Source organism: Vulpes lagopus, chromosome 7, assembly GCF_018345385.1.
Source record: "Vulpes lagopus strain Blue_001 chromosome 7, ASM1834538v1, whole genome shotgun sequence".
NCBI lineage: Eukaryota > Metazoa > Chordata > Mammalia > Carnivora > Canidae > Vulpes > Vulpes lagopus.
Window position 1 is genome coordinate 65,187,130 of NC_054830.1, and position 22,859 is coordinate 65,209,988.

The 22,859-nt window shown below is 39.6% G+C and overlaps 1 protein-coding gene across 3 annotated transcripts in view; it reads left to right on the top strand.

The window, feature by feature from the left end:
- FKBP15 (FKBP prolyl isomerase family member 15) overlaps positions 1-22,859 on the top strand; it is a 62,684-nt gene that overhangs the window by 6,144 nt on the left and 33,681 nt on the right. For all 3 annotated transcript variants that reach the window (XM_041762256.1, XM_041762258.1, XM_041762259.1), the window contains exons 2-8: positions 4,019-4,134; positions 15,118-15,202; positions 15,673-15,742; positions 17,969-18,043; positions 18,372-18,470; positions 20,515-20,664; positions 21,480-21,548. In XM_041762256.1, coding sequence (XP_041618190.1) covers positions 4,019-4,134; positions 15,118-15,202; positions 15,673-15,742; positions 17,969-18,043; positions 18,372-18,470; positions 20,515-20,664; positions 21,480-21,548 — 664 coding nt within the window. The remainder of the gene's footprint in view (positions 1-4,018; positions 4,135-15,117; positions 15,203-15,672; positions 15,743-17,968; positions 18,044-18,371; positions 18,471-20,514; positions 20,665-21,479; positions 21,549-22,859) is intronic.

Sequence of the window (22,859 nt, forward strand, 5' to 3'; positions counted from 1 at the left end):
CCCATTCTTGCTATCATAGAGAACTATGTACATTTGAGAATACTTTAGAAGTGGAAAAAATAGTTTATGAGAAACTTATGCCCCTAAATCTATATAGAGTTCATTTTAGAAAATTAATAGAAAATAGAATGGATCTGAAAAATCATTGGGTCGATCTGGCTTTTAGATTGATTTTGCAGTCATCAATTGGTTGGCCTTTAGAGCATCTATGGAAACATAGTTTACATATGACCCTTTTGTCTTTCCCTTGAAAAGAATATAGCAACAAAATGAAAACAGCAAATCCAATATCCATATCCATACTGAAGCTAACAAGGATATTTATTTCTTATCATTTATCTGTGCATAAGCTATTATATCTTAACCTAGTTAAGATCTTAGTTTGATCTAGTTTTGATCTTAAGTTTTGTACATTTTTCACTGTGTTAAAGGCATTATTCTTTTAGGGAATCTTACCAGATTGCCTCTGTTAAAGGAGAAATCATGGTCTCCACTTAATTTTATTAGAATTTGTTGATGACTTATTTAGGCCAGCACTGCTCTCTGCTCTTGCAGTCTCACTTAACCACTTAGTCCTTTAAAGGAGGCATTATTGGGATGTCTGGTGGCTCAGTAGTTGAGGGTCTGCCTTTGGCACAGAGCATGATCCCTGGGTCCTGGGATGGAGTCCCCCACCAGGCTTCCCTGCAGGGAGCCTGCTTCTCCCTCTGCCTGTGTCTCTGCCTCCCTGCTTCTCTGTGTCTCTCACGAATAAATAAATAAAAACTTAAAAAAAAAAAATAAAGGAGGCATTGTTGACCCCATTTACAGGAAACTGAAAGGAAACTCATAATACACTACCTTGAGAAAATAGGATGATAGTTTCAAATTATATTAAATTTATTTTGCAAAATGTTAGTATGCTACATTAAAATTATTGGGGGAAAGGCCTCCAAAAGTTGTGAGGGTTTTTTTTAAGGTGTTGTTTTGTTTTTTAAAGTAATTCCTATGTCCATCGTGGGGCTCGAACTCATACCCCTGAGATCAAGAGTCGCCATGCTTTACTGACTGAGACAGACAGGCTCCCTTTAATATTTATATTACCTAAACCAAAGATGCCTTTGGAGAAGAGGAGCTCAGAGCCAGACTAGACTTTGAGTTCATTTACTGAGCCTGTACCAGACCCTCGGCAAAATATAGTCAAATAGTAATTATAATAGTCAATTATCATGTTATATAATAACTGATTGAATAACTTTTATTAATCTATATGGAATATAATTCCATACAACAGCTACCTGTTATATATATCTTATATTACAGTTTGCAATGATTTATTATGTAATGCTTAATTTCTGTGTTAGAGTATATAAGCTCCTTGAATATAGAACCCAGCTTTGCTCACTAATGTATACTCAGCGTTTAGCACGGCATTGGATACATACTTCCTGAATGAATGAAGTAGACTCCTGTGGGAGCCCCTAAGAAGATCATTTATCTAGACTTTGAGATTAGGGGGATCTTCCAGGGGAGAAAAGAAACAGGAAGAATGTTTCAGGCAGAGGAAACAGCATATCCAGAGGCAGGAGATTAGAAAGATCTTGCTTTATTTGAGAAACTATAAGTTCTGTGTAGCACACAGTTGAAGATGAGAAATGGTCAGTTAGGAAGCTTGGGAAGTATGGAGAGGTAAGGTCTTGAAGGGCTTTGTATAGCTGTCTTGTGGAGTTCGGATTTTTATCTTGGTAGTATTGAGGTGTTATTGAGGGTTTTAAGGAGCAAAGAGACTTGCTCAAATTTGGTTTTTAGAAAGATTACTGTTGATGCAGTGGGGGAAAAGGGTAAGTAAGCAGGCAAGACCAGGACAGGGAGATGTCAGGAGTTTGTCAGAATAATTCAAGTTAGACAAATAGATGGTGACCTGAGCTACAGAAGTGCCAGTGAGGATGGGGAGAAATGGATGGGTTCAAGAAGGTATTAAGTAAAATCAAATGGACTCAGGGATTAGTTAGGAGTACCCGGGGTGGTGGGGAGCCAAGGATGTTCCCCAGATTTCAGTTTTGGTTGTGGATGTTTGCAGAAAAGAGTTAACACAGGAGACATGACAACATCATTTTTTAGAAAGTTCTGTTTACAGGGTTGGCACTTGGCTGGCGCATGGGAACTTGATTGGTAAACAGTTCCCCACACTGATACAAAGCTTTCCATAAATGACGAGTGGCTCTCTCTGCCTAAACTGTGTGTACAAGGACGCCTGGGTGCTCAGCAGTTGAGCCCAGGGTGTGATCCTGGAGTCCTGGGGTCAAGTCCCACATTGGGCTCCCTGCATGGAGCCTGCTTCTTTCTCTATGTCTCTGCCTCTCTCCCTGTCTCTCATGAATAAATAAATAAAATCTTAAAAAAAAAAAAAAACCTGTGTGTACAAACAATATGGTTTATATTGAACCTTGCCTTCTTTCTGGGAGTATAAAGTTTTGGTTCATGCTAGAGGGTTTCTGTGTGACTAACCTCCAATAAAAAAAAACCTGGGGTACTGAGTCTCTAATGAGCTTCCTTGGTAGACCATACTTTATATATGTGTTGTTACAACTCTTTGGTGGAGGAAGTAAATGTCATTTTCACTCCACTGGAAAAGGACTTTTGGAAACTTGCTCCTCATTTCATCTAGACTTTGCCTCCATGTGCCTTTTCTTTCCCTTTGCTGATTTTGCTGTGTTATTCTTTTGTTGTACTACTTCTTAGCCGTGAGTACAACAATATGCTGAGTCCAGTGAGCCCTGGCAGATCACTGGTGGTCTTGGAGATCCTGATACAAAAAGTATTTTCACTGGGAGAAGAGAACATAAGAATAAGAGCAGGTTTTGCTGGGGCAGTGGAGGTTGAAAGATAGGAGTTCTAGTTTGGGCATGTTGCATTTGTGTAGCTGGTGGGATATATGTGTTTTCTGACACTCAGGAGCAAATTCTGGGTTGGGGATACAGATTTGAACATTATCAGCATTTGGATAGCACTTGATAACAACGTAAATGAATTAGATTGCCAAGGGTGGGGGAGTGTCACTCTTGAGGGCATGGGCCTTTGAAAGGTTGGGGAGGGGTGCCTGGGTAGCTCATTTGGTTGAGCATCTGACTCTTGATTTCGGCTTTAGGTTCATGATCCCAGTGATCTCATGGATCATGAGAGGAAGCTCAGCAGGTAGTCTGCTTAAAGATACTCACCCCCTCTGTCTGTCCCTCCCTCTTTCTCCCCCACCCCCATCAATTAGTCTTTTTTTTTTTTTTTTTTTTTAAATAAAAGGTTGCACAAAGAAAGAAGAGGCCCAGGAATTATATAAGGATCCAGAGACATGAGATGACAACAAGAGAGGGATCCCATTAGCATTTATTGATGTCTTACTTGGGCCAGTCCCTCCTCCCACTCCTATAAATATCCCCACAGAAGTTAAGGGAGGAGTTTGTTTGAAGAAGAACAAATTAGTTGACGGTATAAAAAGACGGCATGAAGGCCAAATAAGATAAGGACTGATAAACTGTGTTTAGTAACAAAAAGTTTGCCTTAAAAGCAGTTTCATTGGAATGATTAGGGCATAAGATTGATTGCAAAGGATGGTAAAGAATCATTCTGCCTGTTAGGTGAAATGATAGGACCATGTTTGATGGAGTAAGTTTGGAGTACAGTTCTATTCCAGTGTAACAAAACTAAAAGGTAAGAAACTATGACTTGCCAAAAGCAAGGATTTATACTTTGAAGAGACCACAGAGAGCATCTGCTCAATTTACCAATCACTCAATTTACATACACAAAAACTGAGGTCCAAAATAAATGCCTTGACCAAAGTCCTGTGGACAGGCAAAGTCAGCTGATGTTCAGATCACAAATACAATCTTGATTTCAAAGACACTTAGCTGTCACTTCCAGTATTGAATGGTGGGATATGTAATCAAGGAGGTATTTGTTTAAGATTGGAGGTAAGCAGGTTTTATAATGATTCCAAGTTTGAGATATGTCATATGATGTAATTTTCATTTTCTACTAACAGTGCCAGATTGGCCTCTCTATTTGGACCGGATCAGGCATCTGCTGGCTATGGAAATGAATTCTTCCAGTACACAGCCCCCAAGCAGCCTAAAAAAGGCCCAGGAACAGCAGCAACAGGTAAGTGAAGAGGTTAGGATTGGCCCTTAACAGGTTAGTTAGAAGGATAAGCAGTCTTCAAAAAGTGACATGCCAGGTTGTCCATCTTCAGTCAGTCTGGCCAAGTTCACTGCCAGTGGTACATTTGTCTCTAAGCTCTGAGATCCTAATTCCAGTACCTAGGTAGTGTGCCCTTTGTTGGAAGCTGGTGGAGGAAGGTCTCAGGCAAACTCTTGCCTCATGTTTATAGCCCGAGGCACTCCACAAGTAGGTACTGCCTAATGTTTTGGCAAGAAGGAAGAGCTGCCTTTTACTTCTTCTACCTGGATAGGTTAGATGTAGGCTGACAGTGACTTTTTGCCAACTGGACAGTGATGCTTAGTGCTGTATCCCCTGTACCTGTCATCATGATGGAGACATGTTGAATAAAAGGACAGAAAGGGGCAACTAATATTTCTAAAATGCCTGCTTTGTGTCTAGTCTTAGGTGCTTTACATAGATTGCCTTATTTAGCTGTCTCAGCAGTGCTGTGAAATATAGCAAGTCTACCACCAGTTTAGAGGCTTGGAGAGGTTTAGGGACATGATCAAGGTCATATAGTGGTAAGTGACATGGTTGAAATTTGAATCCTGACCTGACTCACTCTAAAGCTCTTTCCTCTACATTTTGCTGTCTTTGTATAAGAACCTAAAGATGAGGGACACCTGGGTGGCTCAGTGGTTGAGCATCTGCCTTTAGATCAGGGTGTGATCCCAGAGTCCAGCATCGGGCTCCCTGCATGGAGCCTGCTTCTCCCTCTGCCTGTGTCTCTGCCCCTCTCTCTCTCTGTGTCTCTCATGAATAAATAAATAAAAATCTTAAAAAAAAAAACAAAAAACCTGAAGATGAGTGGGAGACTGACAGAAATAGTCCTGAGCAGAACCAAGTGGTAAGGGACGTTAAATTGTTGAATGAAGATGAAAGTATTGAGTGCCTTTTATATGTTAGGCACGATGCTGTCACTGGGGATGTTGTTAGATTATTGAGAGTTAAAGAGTTGCAACAGATGTCATATGGCCCATAAGCCTGAAATATTTACTGTTTGGCCCTGTACAGAAAATGTTTGCTGACCCCTGCTCTAAATCTTACCTGTCACTTTTGGCAGCTTTGCAGTAGATTGCTGGTCCTCTAAGCCATAACCTGGCCAAATTTCCAGTAGGCTCTGACTTTACATTTCCTCTGGTACAGCTATTCTTCAACAGTAGGCTTCTGACTCAGTTTATTTTTTTTCTTTTTTTTTTTAATTTTTATTTATTTATGATAGTCACACACAGAGAGAGAGAGAGGCAGAGACACAGGCAGAGGGAGAAGCAGGCTCCATGCACCGGGACCCCGATGTGGGACTCGATCCCGGGTCTCCAGGATCGTGCCCTGGGCCAAAGGCAGGCGCTAAACCGCTGCGCCACCCAGGGTTCCCCTGACTCAGTTTAAAGCGGTTGAGTTAATGGATGTGGATAAAAATAAACACTGAACTTCAGTCCCTACCCGGTGAGGTAACTTGATTTTGTTTTAATCAGAAAACAACAACTCTGAGTTAATTATACTTTTAAAGGGGAATTATAGAGGCATTTCAGCTTAAAAATTACCTATACAGTCTTATGTGGGCATTTACAAAGAAAAAATAAAGTAGCAAGATAGGAGATCCTCTCTGTTCAAGGGATATTTGTATAAGGAGGCTTTGTGGGGAAAGAAGCCGCAGCATAGTTCTTGAATCTCTTCAGATCTCGATATAAAAATAGAGCAGATACAAAAGACAAACCTATGGATAATATTTACAGCAAATCCAGTTGAAAAGGTATCTTTCCGAATATCCCAAAATACAATCAGCTCTGGACAAACAACTAACAGCCACAGGGCTTGTGTGGTATCAGCATTTGCATGGAAGAAGACAGGGTAGCAGTGGATGTGTAAATCTGAGAATGGGAGAACTCCAAAACAGCCACCAGATATTCATGGAAAATATGGCAAGCCAAGCTGAAACTGAAAAGAGTTTTGCCTGTTCTGGTTGTGGGCAGGTACCGGGGTTGATGAGGAGGACGGAAAGAACTGGAGTAGTCTTGCTTCTGTGAACTTTTTTTTTTTTTTTTTTTTTTTTTTTATTAAAGTAGGCTCCATGCCCAATGTGGGGCTTGAACTCATGACCCTGAGATCAAGAGTCGCATGCTCTACCAACTGAGCCAGCCAGGTGCCCCACTCCTATGAAGTTTTTTTTTTTTTTCTTAAGATTTATTTATTCTTGAGAGACATAGAGAGAGAGGCAGAGACATAGGCAGAGGGAAAAGCAGGCTCCCTGCAAGGAGTCTGATACAGGACTTGATCCTAGGACCCCAGGGTCATGACCTGAGCCAAAGGCAGATGCTCAACCACTGAACCACCCAGGTATCCTGGACTTCTGAAATCTGTCCTCTAGGGTGACCTTCCAGGATAGGTTCCCACAAGAAGAACCAGCTGGGAACGGAATTAAAATTGAGGATAGGGATGTATTAGACATGAAGAAGAAAAGATCCAGATAAAAGTAGGGATAGAAATAGAATCAAGAAATCTCAGGAGGAAGCCACCATATTTTTGAACTCTATTCAAAAGCAACAGAAGAGGGAGCTCTATGAAGTTAAGAACACCACCTTGAACCCTACCTCCTAGAAGTTCAGGAAAGCAAATTTTACCTTAAAATGAGCAGTGGGAACTTATCAGAATCCAACTCCATGGCAAATTATAACAACAGAGAGAACAAGAAACACAACAGTATCCCTACAGACAGCGAGCGCTCTGTTATGTGAGAATGTTTCTTACTGAATAGATAGATTAAAAACTACAACCACCTGTCAACATTAGGAAAATAAGACATGAAATGAGAACATAGATTGGAAATTCTCAGAAGTAAGTTACAAGACTCAGGCAAGAATCAGAGACATAAGAAAAATTTCAGAAATGAAGACTAAATGAGAAGGAACACAAGAATGAATAAAAACAGCAGATTATATATGAAGAGAAATAGAAGGTTAACAGGAGGAAATTGTTAAAAAATAAAAAATTTAAGAGATCAAAATGTTCCAAAAGAAATTGTGATGAATATTAAGGTCGGCATAGAAGGTTCAACACATGGAGTGTGTGTTTGTGTTTGTGTGTGTGCTGTGCATGTGTGTATACTGGAAGAAAAAGAAGGGGAAGTGAACAGGCACTAACAACTATAAGAAAACTTTACTCAAAAAAAAAAAGGAAAAAAAAGATCTGTAAGTACATGTTAAAAGAAATTCTTGTCGGGATCCCTGGGTAGCTCAGCAGTTTAGCCCCTGCCTTCAGCCCAGGATGTGATCCTGGAGTCCCGGGATCGAGTCCCATATCAGGCTCCCTGTATGGAGCCTGCTTCTCCCTCTGCCTGTGTCTGTGCCCCCCCACCCCCGTGTCTCTCATGAATAAATAAAATCTTTTTTAAAAAAAGACATCCTTGTCAGTGGGGAATTGAGACAAATCTGCAATACCAATTTCAGAGAGGAAGGACTGATAAGCCAATGAAAAGACCCCATGATTGTGGGCATCTGACTCAGCCTTCTAGCAAGTCCACGAGCAGCCTTCTGTTTCCAGTACAAGAGTGTACTGGAAGAAGTTGAAGTAACCTGAAGGAGGATGCTAGGCTGACCTTGGAGAGACGGTATTTTTTTCTCAGTATTTCCCACTTGTCCTAATAGCCTGCCTCTCACCTTACTTTTTTTCTTACAGTTAGCTTATCAGGAGAGAAGTTTTATTGTAGTATGACATACAACTGGGCAGTACTGGTTGAATTAACAACTCTTGGGCAGCCTCGATGGCCCAGAGGTTTGGTGCTGCCTTCGGCCCAGGGTGTGATCCTGGAGACCCAGGATCGAGTCCCACGTCGGGCTCTCTGCATGGAGCCTGCTTCTCTCCCTCTCCCTCTGCCTCTCTCTGTCATGAATAAATAAATAAAATCTTAAAAAAAAAAATTAACAACTGTATTATAGGTTTTTACAAAATAATAAGGAAAACATGAAGACTAGACTAGGACAGTAAGCAAACAATGTAAGTGGGCGATTCATCGAAACACAACAAAACAATGACCAGTACAAATCTATAGAAAATGTTAAATCTGCTTCACTATAGTCAATAAATGCAAATGAAAACAACAATGACACGTCATTTTCCTATTCCCTACTGCACCTCTTCTGTTGGTAAAGATTTAAAAAGACAGTCACCTCTTGTTGGTAGGGATACAAAGCTGGCATATTCACACTGCTGGTGGAGCTGTAAACTGGTATGATATTTCTCAAGGGCATTTGGACATGACAAAACCTTAAAATGTTTTACACTTCTTCACCCTATAATTTCAGTTTTAAGAATTTATTCTAAGAAAGTAATTAGAGGTACATACAAAAAATGTAGGTTTCCAGGGTGTTCACCGTAGCATTATTTATAATAGAGGAAAATTGGAAGTAGTCCAAAGAAATGTCAAATAATAGGACATTGGATAAATTCTGGTGGAGTTGTAGTATAGCATTTTATGTAACCACTAAAAAGCATTTTTAGTATTATTTTATCTTTGTCTTGGAGATTATTTATTAGAGAGGGAGAGCATGTGTGCTGAGCAGGGAGCCTGATGTGGGGGCTTGATCATGACCTGAGCCAAAGGCAGATGCTTAACCCATTAAGCCACCCAGGCTTCAAGGGAGCCCAGGCTCCCCTTGAAGACTGTTTTAAAAGAAATACTAATGCTAAATAAGAAAAGGTGGTTATCAAATTAAATTATAAATTTTGTTTAAGAAAACATAAGAAAGCTGCAAAGTTTATGTGTATTGAAAATAGACTAGGAATAAGTCATCAAATTATTAACGTTTATTTTTAACTGGTGAGACTACAGGGTCACTTTTATTTTCTTTATCTGTTTCTGCGTTTGCTAAGTTTTGCAAAATATAAAGTAATCAGAAGAAAAGATGTGTCAGTATTGTTAAAAAAAAATTCAACTGAGTAAATTTTAAAGATGGCTTTATTCAGTGACTCATGAATTGGGCAACATCCCATCTAGCAGATAGAAGGGAGCTATGAGGAGTTGAACAAAATGACTTTTATAGGCAGATGGGAGGTTACAGTAGGGAAAACAAGATAGTTACTGCAAGATTACTACTTTCCTTCAGGGGATGGCAGGGGGCTGTCATGCTGATGACCTAACTAGTGCTGAACAGGGAATTCCTGATTGACTAGTTCTAGATTCCATTTCAGGGAGAGCCGAAACTGTACGTCAATCTCAGTTCAGTGACAAGTGTAGGGAAGTCTCAATTTGGTGACTGGGACTTAGAAAGGTCTAAACCAGTTTAGAGGCTTGGAGTGGTTTAGGGACATGATCAAGGTCATATAGTGGTAAGTGACATGGTTGGAAATTTGAATCCTTTGGACTGATCACTCTATTAGCTCTGTCCTCTACATCTTTGCTGTCTTTGTATAAGAACCTAAGTTTGAGGGACCCTGGGTGGGATCAGTGGTTGAGCATCTTGCTTTGGATCAGGGTGTGATCCCAGAGTCCAGCATCGGGCTCCCTGCATGGAGCCTGCTTCTCCCTCTGCCTGTGTCTCTGCCCCTCTCTCTCTCTGTGTCTCTCATGAATAAATAAATAAAAATCTTAAAAAAAAAAAACAAAAAACCTGAAGATGAGTGGGAGACTGACAGAAATAGTCTGAGCAGAACCAAGTGGTAAGGGACGTTAAATTGTTGAATGAAGATGAAAGTATTGAGTGCCTTTTATATGTTAGGCACGATGCTGTCACTGGGGATGTTGTTAGATTATTGAGAGTTAAAGAGTTGCAACAGATGTCATATGGCCCATAAGCCTGAAATATTTACTGTTTGGCCCTGTACAGAAAATGTTTGCTGACCCCTGCTCTAAATCTTACCTGTCACTTTTGGCAGCTTTGCAGTAGATTGCTGGTCCTCTAAGCCATAACCTGGCCAAATTTCCAGTAGGCTCTGACTTTACATTTCCTCTGGTACAGCTATTCTTCAACAGTAGGCTTCTGACTCAGTTTATTTTTTTTCTTTTTTTTTTTAATTTTTATTTATTTATGATAGTCACACACAGAGAGAGAGAGAGGCAGAGACACAGGCAGAGGGAGAAGCAGGCTCCATGCACCGGGACCCCGATGTGGGACTCGATCCCGGGTCTCCAGGATCGTGCCCTGGGCCAAAGGCAGGCGCTAAACCGCTGCGCCACCCAGGGTTCCCCTGACTCAGTTTAAAGCGGTTGAGTTAATGGATGTGGATAAAAATAAACACTGAACTTCAGTCCCTACCCGGTGAGGTAACTTGATTTTGTTTTAATCAGAAAACAACAACTCTGAGTTAATTATACTTTTAAAGGGGAATTATAGAGGCATTTCAGCTTAAAAATTACCTATACAGTCTTATGTGGGCATTTACAAAGAAAAAATAAAGTAGCAAGATAGGAGATCCTCTCTGTTCAAGGGATATTTGTATAAGGAGGCTTTGTGGGGAAAGAAGCCGCAGCATAGTTCTTGAATCTCTTCAGATCTCGATATAAAAATAGAGCAGATACAAAAGACAAACCTATGGATAATATTTACAGCAAATCCAGTTGAAAAGGTATCTTTCCGAATATCCCAAAATACAATCAGCTCTGGACAAACAACTAACAGCCACAGGGCTTGTGTGGTATCAGCATTTGCATGGAAGAAGACAGGGTAGCAGTGGATGTGTAAATCTGAGAATGGGAGAACTCCAAAACAGCCACCAGATATTCATGGAAAATATGGCAAGCCAAGCTGAAACTGAAAAGAGTTTTGCCTGTTCTGGTTGTGGGCAGGTACCGGGGTTGATGAGGAGGACGGAAAGAACTGGAGTAGTCTTGCTTCTGTGAACTTTTTTTTTTTTTTTTTTTTTTTTTTTTTATTAAAGTAGGCTCCATGCCCAATGTGGGGCTTGAACTCATGACCCTGAGATCAAGAGTCGCATGCTCTACCAACTGAGCCAGCCAGGTGCCCCACTCCTATGAAGTTTTTTTTTTTTTTCTTAAGATTTATTTATTCTTGAGAGACATAGAGAGAGAGGCAGAGACATAGGCAGAGGGAAAAGCAGGCTCCCTGCAAGGAGTCTGATACAGGACTTGATCCTAGGACCCCAGGGTCATGACCTGAGCCAAAGGCAGATGCTCAACCACTGAACCACCCAGGTATCCTGGACTTCTGAAATCTGTCCTCTAGGGTGACCTTCCAGGATAGGTTCCCACAAGAAGAACCAGCTGGGAACGGAATTAAAATTGAGGATAGGGATGTATTAGACATGAAGAAGAAAAGATCCAGATAAAAGTAGGGATAGAAATAGAATCAAGAAATCTCAGGAGGAAGCCACCATATTTTTGAACTCTATTCAAAAGCAACAGAAGAGGGAGCTCTATGAAGTTAAGAACACCACCTTGAACCCTACCTCCTAGAAGTTCAGGAAAGCAAATTTTACCTTAAAATGAGCAGTGGGAACTTATCAGAATCCAACTCCATGGCAAATTATAACAACAGAGAGAACAAGAAACACAACAGTATCCCTACAGACAGCGAGCGCTCTGTTATGTGAGAATGTTTCTTACTGAATAGATAGATTAAAAACTACAACCACCTGTCAACATTAGGAAAATAAGACATGAAATGAGAACATAGATTGGAAATTCTCAGAAGTAAGTTACAAGACTCAGGCAAGAATCAGAGACATAAGAAAAATTTCAGAAATGAAGACTAAATGAGAAGGAACACAAGAATGAATAAAAACAGCAGATTATATATGAAGAGAAATAGAAGGTTAACAGGAGGAAATTGTTAAAAAATAAAAAATTTAAGAGATCAAAATGTTCCAAAAGAAATTGTGATGAATATTAAGGTCGGCATAGAAGGTTCAACACATGGAGTGTGTGTTTGTGTTTGTGTGTGTGCTGTGCATGTGTGTATACTGGAAGAAAAAGAAGGGGAAGTGAACAGGCACTAACAACTATAAGAAAACTTTACTCAAAAAAAAAAAGGAAAAAAAAGATCTGTAAGTACATGTTAAAAGAAATTCTTGTCGGGATCCCTGGGTAGCTCAGCAGTTTAGCCCCTGCCTTCAGCCCAGGATGTGATCCTGGAGTCCCGGGATCGAGTCCCATATCAGGCTCCCTGTATGGAGCCTGCTTCTCCCTCTGCCTGTGTCTGTGCCCCCCCACCCCCGTGTCTCTCATGAATAAATAAAATCTTTTTTAAAAAAAGACATCCTTGTCAGTGGGGAATTGAGACAAATCTGCAATACCAATTTCAGAGAGGAAGGACTGATAAGCCAATGAAAAGACCCCATGATTGTGGGCATCTGACTCAGCCTTCTAGCAAGTCCACGAGCAGCCTTCTGTTTCCAGTACAAGAGTGTACTGGAAGAAGTTGAAGTAACCTGAAGGAGGATGCTAGGCTGACCTTGGAGAGACGGTATTTTTTTCTCAGTATTTCCCACTTGTCCTAATAGCCTGCCTCTCACCTTACTTTTTTTCTTACAGTTAGCTTATCAGGAGAGAAGTTTTATTGTAGTATGACATACAACTGGGCAGTACTGGTTGAATTAACAACTCTTGGGCAGCCTCGATGGCCCAGAGGTTTGGTGCTGCCTTCGGCCCAGGGTGTGATCCTGGAGACCCAGGATCGAGTCCCACGTCGGGCTCTCTGCATGGAGCCTGCTTCTCTCCCTCTCCCTCTGCCTCTCTCTGTCATGAATAAATAAATAAAATCTTAAAAAAAAAATTAACAACTGTATTATAGGTTTTTACAAAATAATAAGGAAAACATGAAGACTAGACTAGGACAGTAAGCAAACAATGTAAGTGGGCGATTCATCGAAACACAACAAAACAATGACCAGTACAAATCTATAGAAAATGTTAAATCTGCTTCACTATAGTCAATAAATGCAAATGAAAACAACAATGACACGTCATTTTCCTATTCCCTACTGCACCTCTTCTGTTGGTAAAGATTTAAAAAGACAGTCACCTCTTGTTGGTAGGGATACAAAGCTGGCATATTCACACTGCTGGTGGAGCTGTAAACTGGTATGATATTTCTCAAGGGCATTTGGACATGACAAAACCTTAAAATGTTTTACACTTCTTCACCCTATAATTTCAGTTTTAAGAATTTATTCTAAGAAAGTAATTAGAGGTACATACAAAAAATGTAGGTTTCCAGGGTGTTCACCGTAGCATTATTTATAATAGAGGAAAATTGGAAGTAGTCCAAAGAAATGTCAAATAATAGGACATTGGATAAATTCTGGTGGAGTTGTAGTATAGCATTTTATGTAACCACTAAAAAGCATTTTTAGTATTATTTTATCTTTGTCTTGGAGATTATTTATTAGAGAGGGAGAGCATGTGTGCTGAGCAGGGAGCCTGATGTGGGGGCTTGATCATGACCTGAGCCAAAGGCAGATGCTTAACCCATTAAGCCACCCAGGCTTCAAGGGAGCCCAGGCTCCCCTTGAAGACTGTTTTAAAAGAAATACTAATGCTAAATAAGAAAAGGTGGTTATCAAATTAAATTATAAATTTTGTTTAAGAAAACATAAGAAAGCTGCAAAGTTTATGTGTATTGAAAATAGACTAGGAATAAGTCATCAAATTATTAACGTTTATTTTTAACTGGTGAGACTACAGGGTCACTTTTATTTTCTTTATCTGTTTCTGCGTTTGCTAAGTTTTGCAAAATATAAAGTAATCAGAAGAAAAGATGTGTCAGTATTGTTAAAAAAAATTCAACTGAGTAAATTTTAAAGATGGCTTTATTCAGTGACTCATGAATTGGGCAACATCCCATCTAGCAGATAGAAGGGAGCTATGAGGAGTTGAACAAAATGACTTTTATAGGCAGATGGGAGGTTACAGTAGGGAAAACAAGATAGTTACTGCAAGATTACTACTTTCCTTCAGGGGATGGCAGGGGGCTGTCATGCTGATGACCTAACTAGTGCTGAACAGGGAATTCCTGATTGACTAGTTCTAGATTCCATTTCAGGGAGAGCCGAAACTGTACGTCAATCTCAGTTCAGTGACAAGTGTAGGGAAGTCTCAATTTGGTGACTGGGACTTAGCTTAAGTGACTCCATTTTAAGACTGTGGTCTTATTTTTAATAAAAAGAAAGAAATCAAACAAGGAGACTTTTGGAAGTTCTTGGTTTCTGTGTCTGTGCCACTGTTGTCACTATTCTTCCATCAACACATTCAAGTGGTGAGTATAAATAGGCAGTTTTCTTTAAATACACTGTTTTACAACATTAGTGTTACTCTGTATCACTAGAAAAGTGAAGTAGTGGGCAGCCCTGGTGGCTCAGAGGTTTAGCACTGCCTTCAGTCCAGGGTGTGATTCTGGAGACCCGGGATCGAGTCCCACATTGGGCTCCCTACATGGAGCCTGCTTCTCCCTCTGCCTGTGTCTCTGCCCCTCTCTCTCTCTCTCTCTCTGTGTGTGTGTGTGTCTAATGAATAAATAAATAAAATCTTAAAAAAAGAAAAGTGAAGTAGTGAATGCAATATGAATATCATGATTAATTTTCCAGTCCGAAATAAGAGAAGGAGAAGTAATCTTATTTATATTATAGCTGGCAAAATAATAGAAAAAAAAAAGAAAGTAGATGGAATATGACCTCACTTTCTGGGCAGTGCCTCTGGTCCAGCCCCAAGACTTGTATGGAGAGGAATAGGAATCCTGGAATCTAGTTCTAGGCTCCCTGCCATCATCATGTCAGGTACTCAGGTGCTTCAAGCCTCAGCTTCCTCATCCCCAGATGAGGTCAGAGAGTTGTTCTGTGGATCAGATAAGGATAACAGCCATAAAAACATTGTACCACTTAACTATAAGATAGAATTTTGAAGCTGCTTTAGTGGTTAAAAATCAGTTTTAGGAAATACACGAATTACATCTTTGTTTTCTTCTTCATCTTCAGGAAATCAGGCGACAGCAAAAGCAGCACCCTCTACGACAGGCACCTCCACTGTCTTGGTTGCAACAGCAGTTCATGCCTATCGATAGTAAGTAGCTGAGAAGGAATGCTTTTTGAGGGTGGGATGGGGGATACCGGGTTAAGCTCCTGTCTTTTCTCAATAAGCCTTTATTCGTGGCAAAATGAGCTACACAGTTAGGCTGCCCAGTCCTTCCATAGCCAGAGGATCAGTAATGATTTTTAACATTTCAGTTAGAGAACTCTCCCCATAAAACTTTGAAAAGCCATCTTGTCTAGTATTTTAAGCCGTGTCTAGGAAGTGCTTATAGCCTCAACAACTGCCTTTTTAAGAGCTCAAAGAAAGCCACTGCACTGAGATATTATGAATAGATATTTAGAGAGTAAAGAAGTTGCATAAGAGCTTTAAATTATAAACTCACCTCTTTCCTTTTCTTGAGGCTGGATGACTAGATTCTCTACCTTCTGTGTGGCAAATAGAAGCTGGTTCTACTTAGTTTAAGAAAGTATTAATACCTATTATTTTTCTTGCTTCTGTAGCATGAATGGTCAATATGTAAAGCAGGGCAAGTTTGGTGCTGCAGTCCTGGGGAATCACACAGCCAGAGAGGTGAGAATGCCCCCATGTCTTGTGTACATTCAGGTGTCCCAGATCATACTGATGAGCTTGTTTTTACCTGGACTTACCCAGTATCTCATGTGTTAGAGGATTAGGATGATTGTGTTGAATGTGAAAAATTTTTTTGAATGTGAATTTTTAATATGAGGTAAATAGTAACATTTATAGTCACATCTTGCTGATTATTGTGCATTGAAACAAATCCAACCATGCAAGATCTTTTAAGTTTGACCTTTGTGGAAGTGGTACTAAAGACTTGGAGAGTTTTAGAGTAAACCATTTACCCATGACATCCATCTGCTAGGTAGTGAAAAACACTTAGTGTTCTACTTAGAGCTTTTCTATCTTTATGCCTGGATCAATGACCCAGTGTTTATCCTTTGAAAGTTTGACAATGGGATGGGCAGTGGATCACACAGCATACTGTTGGTTTGGTCAAAAACAAATGTGGCTAGAAGCCCTGAGATTTGATTTCCATATGTGGTTGTGTCTAGTTTCAAATTCTCCAGAATGTTTTAGACATTGTTGAGAGAAGCATGAGAAATTATGGAATTTCAAAGGCCCAGTGAACTAAGAGTCACATTCCTAAGACACTCTTGAGACCATAGATAAGATAACCTGTTCAGGGTAACTAAGGTAATAGACAACATTCATTTGTTTTAAAAACAAACAACTTACCTGTAGAAATTTGGAAACACATATAAAAATTGTGGGATTAGAATAATGAACCCCCAGAAACCCATTTCTAGACTCTAAGAATTAATAATCTTACTTCATTTTAATTTCAGTCTCCTTTTGCTTAGATTATTTTGACTATATCTCCAGCATACAGTTTTAGCTGTAAATATTTTAGTATATATCCCAAGGATTTTTTTTTCTAACGTAACCATTATGCAGTTATCACCTAAAAAAACTTGACAATAATTTTTTTATCTCATTCACTACCGGCTAGTGTTCAGATTTACCTGGTAGTCTCTCTCTCTCTCTCTCTCTCTCTCTCTCTCTTTCTCTTTTTTTTTCTTTACTTATTTTCTACAGTTTGTTTTAATCGGGTCTGATAAGGTCCATACATTGCAGTTGGTTGCTATGTCCCTTAAATCTTTCATTTCTCCCATCCAGAGCTAATGTCTAGTTGTCGCTGATTTTGTCATATACTAGCCATTCATGATTATTTGTGAAAAAGAGAGAAAGAGGGAACGAGCAGTGGGGAAAGGCAGAGGGAAAAGCAGACTCCTCACTGAGCAGGGAGCCTGACTTGGGGCTCGATCCCAGGACCTGAGCTGAAGACAGATGCTCAACAGACTGAGCCACCCAGGTGCCCCACTGTTTTACACTTTCATAAGCAATAGAGGACTGTTCTAATTTCTCTACTACCCAATATTTCATTATTTTTCTTTTTAAGAATGGCCATTCTACGGCAGCCTGGGAGGCTCAGCGGTTTAGTGCCTGCCTTCGGCCCAGGGCGTGATCCTGGAGACTCTGGATCGAGACCCACATTGGGCTCCCTGCATGGAGCCTGCTTCTCCCTCTGCCTGTGTCTCTGCCTCTTTCTCTCTCTCTGTATCTCTCATGAATAAATAAATAAAATCTTAAAAAAAAAAAAAAGAATGGCCATTCTAATCAGTGTGAAGTGGTACTTTTTTTGTTTCTAGTGTACATTTCCCTAATGACTAATGACACCAAGTATCTTTTCTTTCTTTTTTTTTTTTTTAAAGATTTTATTTATTTATTCATGAGAGACACACACAGAGAGAGAGAGAGAGAGAGAGAGAGACAGGCAGAGGGAGAAGCAGGCTCCATGCAGGAAGCCTGACCTGGGACTCAATCCTAGGTCTCCAGGGTGAGGTCCTGGGCTGGGCTGAAGGCGGCGCTAAACCACTAAGCCGCCAGGACTGCCCAGCACCAAGTATCTTTTCATGTATGTGTTGGCCAGTTGTAGATCTCTTGTCATCCCTCATACCAGTGAAAATACCAACAAAATAAAGACATTACTAATTACAGAAAAGAGTAAGTAAGGCCAAGATGAGAAGAAATTAAAATGGTTAGTGAGGAGATATAATTTAAAATCTTAAGCTTTAAGAGATCAAGTGAGTTTTGAGTTATATGCCTCTTTGAAGCACAATCCCTGACATCTTATTGCTGGTTTTGTATTTCCTTTTAACTTTTATTTTCTTTCTTTCTTTTTTTTTTTTTTGGCCCACCTTTATTTGAGTACAGTATAGGATTCTTCTTTATATCAGTCAACAACAGTCAGTTACTGTTGCCAGGATTCATCTGAACTTTGAGCTAATGGTAAGACTTCCCATGTTGTATTCGTTAGCTCCTTTGGGATGGGTTTATAGGAGAAATCGATCGGTCTGTGTGTACCTGGTGGCAGTAAGATCTACTGCTTCAGCCCCTGGACATCACAGTGGATATCTTAACAGAGCCTCTTGAAAAGGTCTCTTGGCTGCCTTCTAGGAAATGGACCAATGGTGGTTGGTGGAGATGGGAGGGAAGAAGTTCCCTATCTCTCTCTGGGTCCACCTGAGTCAAGACCCTTATCTACAAGTTTAGGCAGTCAGATTTATGTACTGTGCCGCTTGTCATTGAATTATCCCAACATTTCTCCTTTCCCCAGGTTCGGCCCAACAACTATAGTACCTTTTATGATGACCAGAGACAAAACTGGTCCATCATGTTTGAGTCTGAAAAGGCTGCAGTGGAGTTCAATAAACAGGTAATACCATTTTATTCTTCCTGTGAGAGGCCAAACATTAGCCTGCATTTCCCTTGATTTTAGGAAACTATATGAAAATTCATAACCACCTGTGTTTTGTTAGTGACAAGCATTAAAAACCCACTCAGTTGTCACTTGAGCTTATTGTATTTCAGGGAAATAATAGGAATCCTTATTGAAATTGCTTGAAAATGAGACTTTAAGAGAAAAAAAGTCATGCAAACTTTTTAAAACATTTTCCACTTCATAAATTATCTTAAGGGATAAATAAAACTATCTTTTAAAAATAGTGTTTTAAAAGAATTTTTACAAAGTTAAATGATGCTTGTAGAAAATTTAGGAAAGAATTAAAAAAAAAAATCACTTGAAATCTTCCTGCCCAAAGTAACCACTATTTTTTTTCCTATGTGTAATGTACATAAGTAGATATACTCCTTTAAGAGTTCAATATCTCGCTATATTTTTTTATCAATGTATAATGTGCTTTTCCCCACTTCGTGAAAAATTATTTAGAAACATTTTTGAAAGCTGCGGAGTATGAGTGTTCCTTAATTTATTTAACCATTCCCTTACTTTTAGACATTAAGACTGTTTTCAGTCTGAAATAAATGATACTGCTGTAGTTTTGGAATATAGGTGAGGTTTGTTGGGGTGAGATCCAGAGCGAACAACCAAGAAAGAATTCTTGAGACGTCTTTGTTGCAAAATAGTGGTTTTATTAAATCAGGAGGACAGGACCCGTGGGCAGGAAGAACTGCTGCCCCAGGCTTGAGAAGGGTGGCTGATATACCTGCAGACTTGGGAGAAAATAAGGAAAAGGGAGGTTTCAAAACGATTTTCATATGCTAAAGAAGACCTACAAGATACTGAATGACCTGTCATCATCAACCTAAAGGTTGTTTTTCCCTCTAGAAAGGCATTAACATTAAGATAGTTGGAAACTTTCTGAGGAATGTCACATATCCTACCCTGGAAGGGGAGGTCGTTTATGGGGTGTCAGCCTGTGCTTTGTCCTCAGCTAGCCCTGTGTTCCCCATCAGTACTGTAGTAAGCATTGTTGTGTATAAATCTTTGTCCTCCCCCCCCCCACCTTCTGATTATTTCCTCAGGCTAGATTTCTAGAAGTGAAGGATTGGGCCCAAGAGTCCATATATTTCTTGGTTTTGTAGGCAGTTTGGCGTAGTTTTTCATAGAGATCGTACTGTTTGACATTCATATCTGTTCTCTTACTTTATCTATATGCCAACATATAGAATTATCTTTTTTTTTTTTTTTTTTTGGTCTTATTTGCTTGGTAATAACTTCTCATTGTTTTAGGTAGCATTTATTTGATTGCGATAATGAAACCTTTTAAGAAAATGAGTAACAAACTTCTAATGTAGACCATGTTAAATAATTGACCATAAAGTAAGTATTTATGAAGATGTATTTGACTCTTTTGTCAAAGATTTGTGCTGAGATGATATGACTAAATCTGTAGGTGATAGACATGCAAATCTGGAAATGCAGCATGATTTTGCAGAGGACCTTTTTTCTAGTTTATTGTCTTTAGAAATACTTTCTGAAATCATTTTAGAAGCTTTCCTTGCTTTTACAGGTTCCCAGACACTGAAACGGTAAAATCCTTATAATAATGGAAGCTAATAGTTATTGTGTACTTACTGTTATTTACCAGGCACGGTGCCAAGGACTCTTTGTATTAGCTCAATCTTTATAATTACCCCAGGAAATATGCAGAGTTTTTATCTCCATTTTACAAAATACCTTTATGAAATAAGGTTCACAGAAGTTAAGTTATTTGGCTGAGGCCACAAGTTAATAAGTGGCAGTACCCAGGTTTGTACCCAGACAGTCTGACTCCAAAGCCTTACTCTTAGGCACTTTGATTCCTGGCAAGATTACTAACTTTGGAATAGTTTACTTCTGAACATGTAATCAGTTTTGTTAGTGGATACCACTGTTTGGAAAAGAGCATTAGCAATAAATGGACTGAATATTTACTGAGCTTAAACTAAGTTTATGCTGCTTTGATTTCATCTCGCAGGTGTGCATTGCCAAGTGCAACAGCACCCCCTCCCTAGATGCAGTGCTCTCCCAGGACCTCATTGTAGCGGAGGGCCCTGCTGTAGAAGTTGGAGATTCTTTGGAAGTGGCCTATACCAGCTGGCTCTTTCAGAACCATGTCCTGGGCCAGGTAAGGAAATGTAGCCTGCAGGTTCATTTGTAATTGAAATGGCATGAGGGCTATTCATATATAAAATATTATTACTGTGAATTGCTGTCGTTGGCAAATAGAAATCTTTCAGGAACTCTGCTTTGACTGCTTTTGAGGCATAGTCATGAAATGCTTATTAAATCTGCTCATTGCTACTTTGTCTCCTATTTAGAATGAAAACTAATTTCCTAAGTATCATTTCTGGTAATTTTTCATGTGTATGTCTTGCCCTTTTGTATCAGTTTTAAACTTGACTTTATTCTTATAGGATTAGGTCTTAAAACTTCTTTTTAGAACTTACTCATAGTTGTTTCTTTTCTTTCTTTTTTTTTTTGTATAGTAGATACTATAAATAGAGTGGACTTGTGTTTTAATATCCTTAAGCTTACGAAAGCAGTATGATACAGAAAGAGCTTAGCCAACTTAGCCTTAATGTGAGCCATGATGTGACCTTTTTAGGTCTTTTTTTTTTTTTTAAAGATTTTATTTATTTATTCATGAGAGACACACAGAGAGAGAGAGGCAGAGACACAGGCAGAGGGAGAAGCAGGCTCCATGCAGGGAACTCGACATGGGACTCGATCTCCCATGGTCTCCAGGATCACACCCTAGGCTGAAGGCAGACGCTCAACCGCTGAGCCACCCAGGCTGCCCTCATTTTTTAGGTCTTTTAAGAACTTTTTCCCCCCTCAGTGTATTTGACATTCCAGGAATACTGTGCTAATCTGTATTGACCAACACATGGTTATTATTTTTGAAATTGGCTGATCTCATTTACTTTGATCAAACTGTAGGTTTTGGACTCTACTGCTAACAAAGATAAGCTGCTTCGCCTGAAATTAGGATCAGGAAAAGTCATCAAGGTACAAGCTTAACTGTGTTTCTTATGTGGCTTTATCAGTTGCAATGGGCTTAATTTAGATTAAATTAAAATTTCTAACCTGAGTGTATTTTCTGAGTCTGAAAAGGATTGGTTAAAAAGTAGGAAGAGAAAAATGTGTTACATTATCTGGGACATTGGTTGGGAAGTTTTTATCTATGAGAATATATTGAAGATGGGGACATTTGTTTGATCTCTACCCTTTCTTTTTCATTATGACTGAGGTAATTATTAAATCCTTCCTGTAGCCTAATAGGGGAAGAGATGGAACTATTTCTTTTAGAATTGTATCATAATGGATGATTCTTAATTGTCTGAGATGCTTTGAATCAGCACTTCCCAGTCATTGTGGGAAGCAACTACCAGGTAGCAAGAGGAACACTGGGATTGGAATCTGTGGACTTGGCTTCATGTGCCTTTCTTTCCCAGCTGTGCAAGTGTTTTATGAAATAAAGAGTGTTTTACACATATAGGATATCTTTGTGTCAGGAAGTATGCTCTGTGAAGCTCTCACTGGCGAAAGAAAGGTTTTCTTCATAGCTTTGTTTATCCCTCCTTTCCCCGGGCTCTTTTGGAGACTTTTCCCTGTAGATCATAGGAATTAAGCATGACCTTTAAAGATAGATCTAATGTTGCATCTTGGCTTAAAAATTTACTAACCATCTGATCTTGTGTTAGTTGCTTCACCTCCCTTAGCCTCAGTTTTTTTATCTGTACAATGAGGATAATGCTCCTAACCTTATGAGATTATTTTAGGGGTTAAACAATGTAATGCAAATAAAGACTTACCAGAGTACTTGGAAAATGTGTTTAATGAATGGTAGCTGTTTTTTTTTTTTAAGATTTGATTTATTTATTTAGAGAGAGAGCACGCGCACACACACGCGTGCATGAGAGGAGGGAGGGGCAGAGGGAGAAGGAGAAGCAGACTCCTCGCTGAACAGGGAGCCTGACTGGCTCGATCCTGGGACCCTGAGATCATGACCTGAGCCGAAGGCAGCTGCTTAACCGACTGAGCCATTCAGGCGCCCCCGAATGGTAGCTTTTATTTCTTTTATAATACCATTGTACTATCCTCCACAATTTCTCTCATCACCTAAGATAAGCATATTTTATCCAGCCCTGGATATGCTGACTTTTACAAATGAATAGAAGCAGTATTCTAAACATTCTTAACCAAGGGGGGTGGATTATAGTTGAATTTGATAGCTCTTGAGAGGTTCAAACCTGAAAGTATGGAGGAGAGGAGCCTAGTATCTGGGACTTCATTTCATCTAATGAAAAGGCTAATGTC